This window comes from Charadrius vociferus, unplaced genomic scaffold, assembly GCF_000708025.1.
Source record: "Charadrius vociferus isolate BGI_N301 unplaced genomic scaffold, ASM70802v2 scaffold1412, whole genome shotgun sequence".
Lineage (NCBI taxonomy): Eukaryota > Metazoa > Chordata > Aves > Charadriiformes > Charadriidae > Charadrius > Charadrius vociferus.
In genome coordinates, this window is record NW_009647053.1 from 46,795 (window position 1) to 48,420 (window position 1,626).

Here is a 1,626-nt window from a genome sequence, read left to right on the forward strand (position 1 = left end):
CGGGGGGATGGCTCCATCCAGCTGCTCGGGGCTGCAGACGAGGGGGCCGCGGCTCAGGCCCCCGGCCGAGATTAACCACTGTGGTCCCACCAGCTCTGCCGTGGAGACCCTGGCCAGGACGTGCCAGGCAAGGCGCTGTGTGGGCCGGACCCTGTCTGCGATCATAGAATCATAGAATGGTTTAGGTTGGAAAGGACCTTAAAGATAAGGGATCCCTTAAAGATTGGGATGAGCCAATGTGCGTCTCCACGAGGCAGCATTGCAGGCGGGCAGCAGCGTCATGGGACGCCTTGCAGGTAGGACAGGCCAGCTCATCTCGGACAAGGCACAGGTAGACGTGGCCCCATCCCAGCCCTCACCCAGACCCTTCCTGCACCCTTCCCTTTGATGCGCAGCCCTGCATCAAGCGTGCTGTGAGCCCCGGGGTGCAGCTCACCCCGTCCCACGGCCCAGAGCAGTGGAGCCACCATCACACCCCACCAAACAGCCACAGTGGGACCTGCTGACACCCCCCTAAGCCAGACAACCCCCTCCCCTCACCGACAGCCAGGGTCGGCCACCCACACCCGAGCCGCTCAGCACCGCAGTGCCCCAGCCCCATGCACGGTGCCAGCACCATGGCGGCACACTCGGCTCCGTGGGGAACTGGCAGAGAGCGGAGCGGTCACTCTGCCCTGCCCCACGGCCCTGCTCGCCTCCCTGTGGGCTGGGAGAGCAGCGCTAGGTCCCCACCCCACCGAGGGGACACCAGGGCTGCCAGCAGCTCCGCCAGCACAGGAATGAGCAGGCTAAAACTGCTTCTGCACAGCCCCTGGCACGGGATGGAGGGCCACAAGCTCAAGTGTCATGAGAATCAAGAGGGGAAAACCACCATTTATTGGGTGTTCCAACCATCTGTGGCAGCGCTACAGAGAAACCCGTTTTTGAGGGCGGTGCACCCAAACTGGGGCAGCGGGTGCTGCAGAGCTGCAGGCAGCCCAGGACGGGGCAGGCAACACTGACCCCAGCTCCGAGCCAGGCAGTGCCCAACCCACAGCACCCCCGGCCCAGAGCACTGGCACTCGCCGCTCTGCCTCCTCACCCTCCCCGGGACCCACTGGGGGAGGACAGAGCGATGCCACACCAGGAACACCCCCTGTGTGGGGCCACAGCCTGGGCAGAGGAGTGAGCATGGATGGAGAAGCGCGTTGAGGGGCAGAGCTGCCCCACGGCACGACAGGCTGCCAGACCCGGAGCAGCCCCAAGCACTGGCCGGTCTCAAGGCGGACCCGTCGTCGCCATCTCCTCCGCATGTCCCTGGAGCAGTGAGGGCTGTAGCTGCAGGTGATGAGGTCCCCCCAGGGGAGAGCGGGATGGGTGCTGCTGGCACCCTGCGTACCCCGTCCCCCACCCGCAGCCAGAGGCGCCAGTTCCAGGGGGAGCTCTGGAGGTGGGGCAGAGTCAGGCAGCGCGCAGGCAGGGGGGCTGCGAGGGGACACGGCTTCCCCTCACATCCGATTTGCTTTCCAGGACAGGTAGCAGTTCCAGACGATGGCAACGCACTGGACGACGGCCAGCCTGGGGACAGAGGGGACAGGGTCCACAGCCGCGGGCTCCAGGGGCTGGGGAGGCGGGGGCCCGGGCGGG

The 1,626-nt window shown here is 66.5% G+C and overlaps 1 protein-coding gene across 1 annotated transcript in view; it reads right to left on the reverse strand.

Annotated features, from left to right (window-relative positions):
- Window positions 1-1,487: 1,487 nt before the first annotated feature.
- The window catches only part of MPV17 (MpV17 mitochondrial inner membrane protein), a 4,785-nt gene continuing 4,646 nt past the window's right edge, over window positions 1,488-1,626 (reverse strand). The window contains exon 4 of the mRNA XM_009895774.1: window positions 1,488-1,601. Within this exon, the coding sequence (XP_009894076.1) occupies window positions 1,488-1,601 (114 nt within the window). The remainder of the gene's footprint in view (window positions 1,602-1,626) is intronic.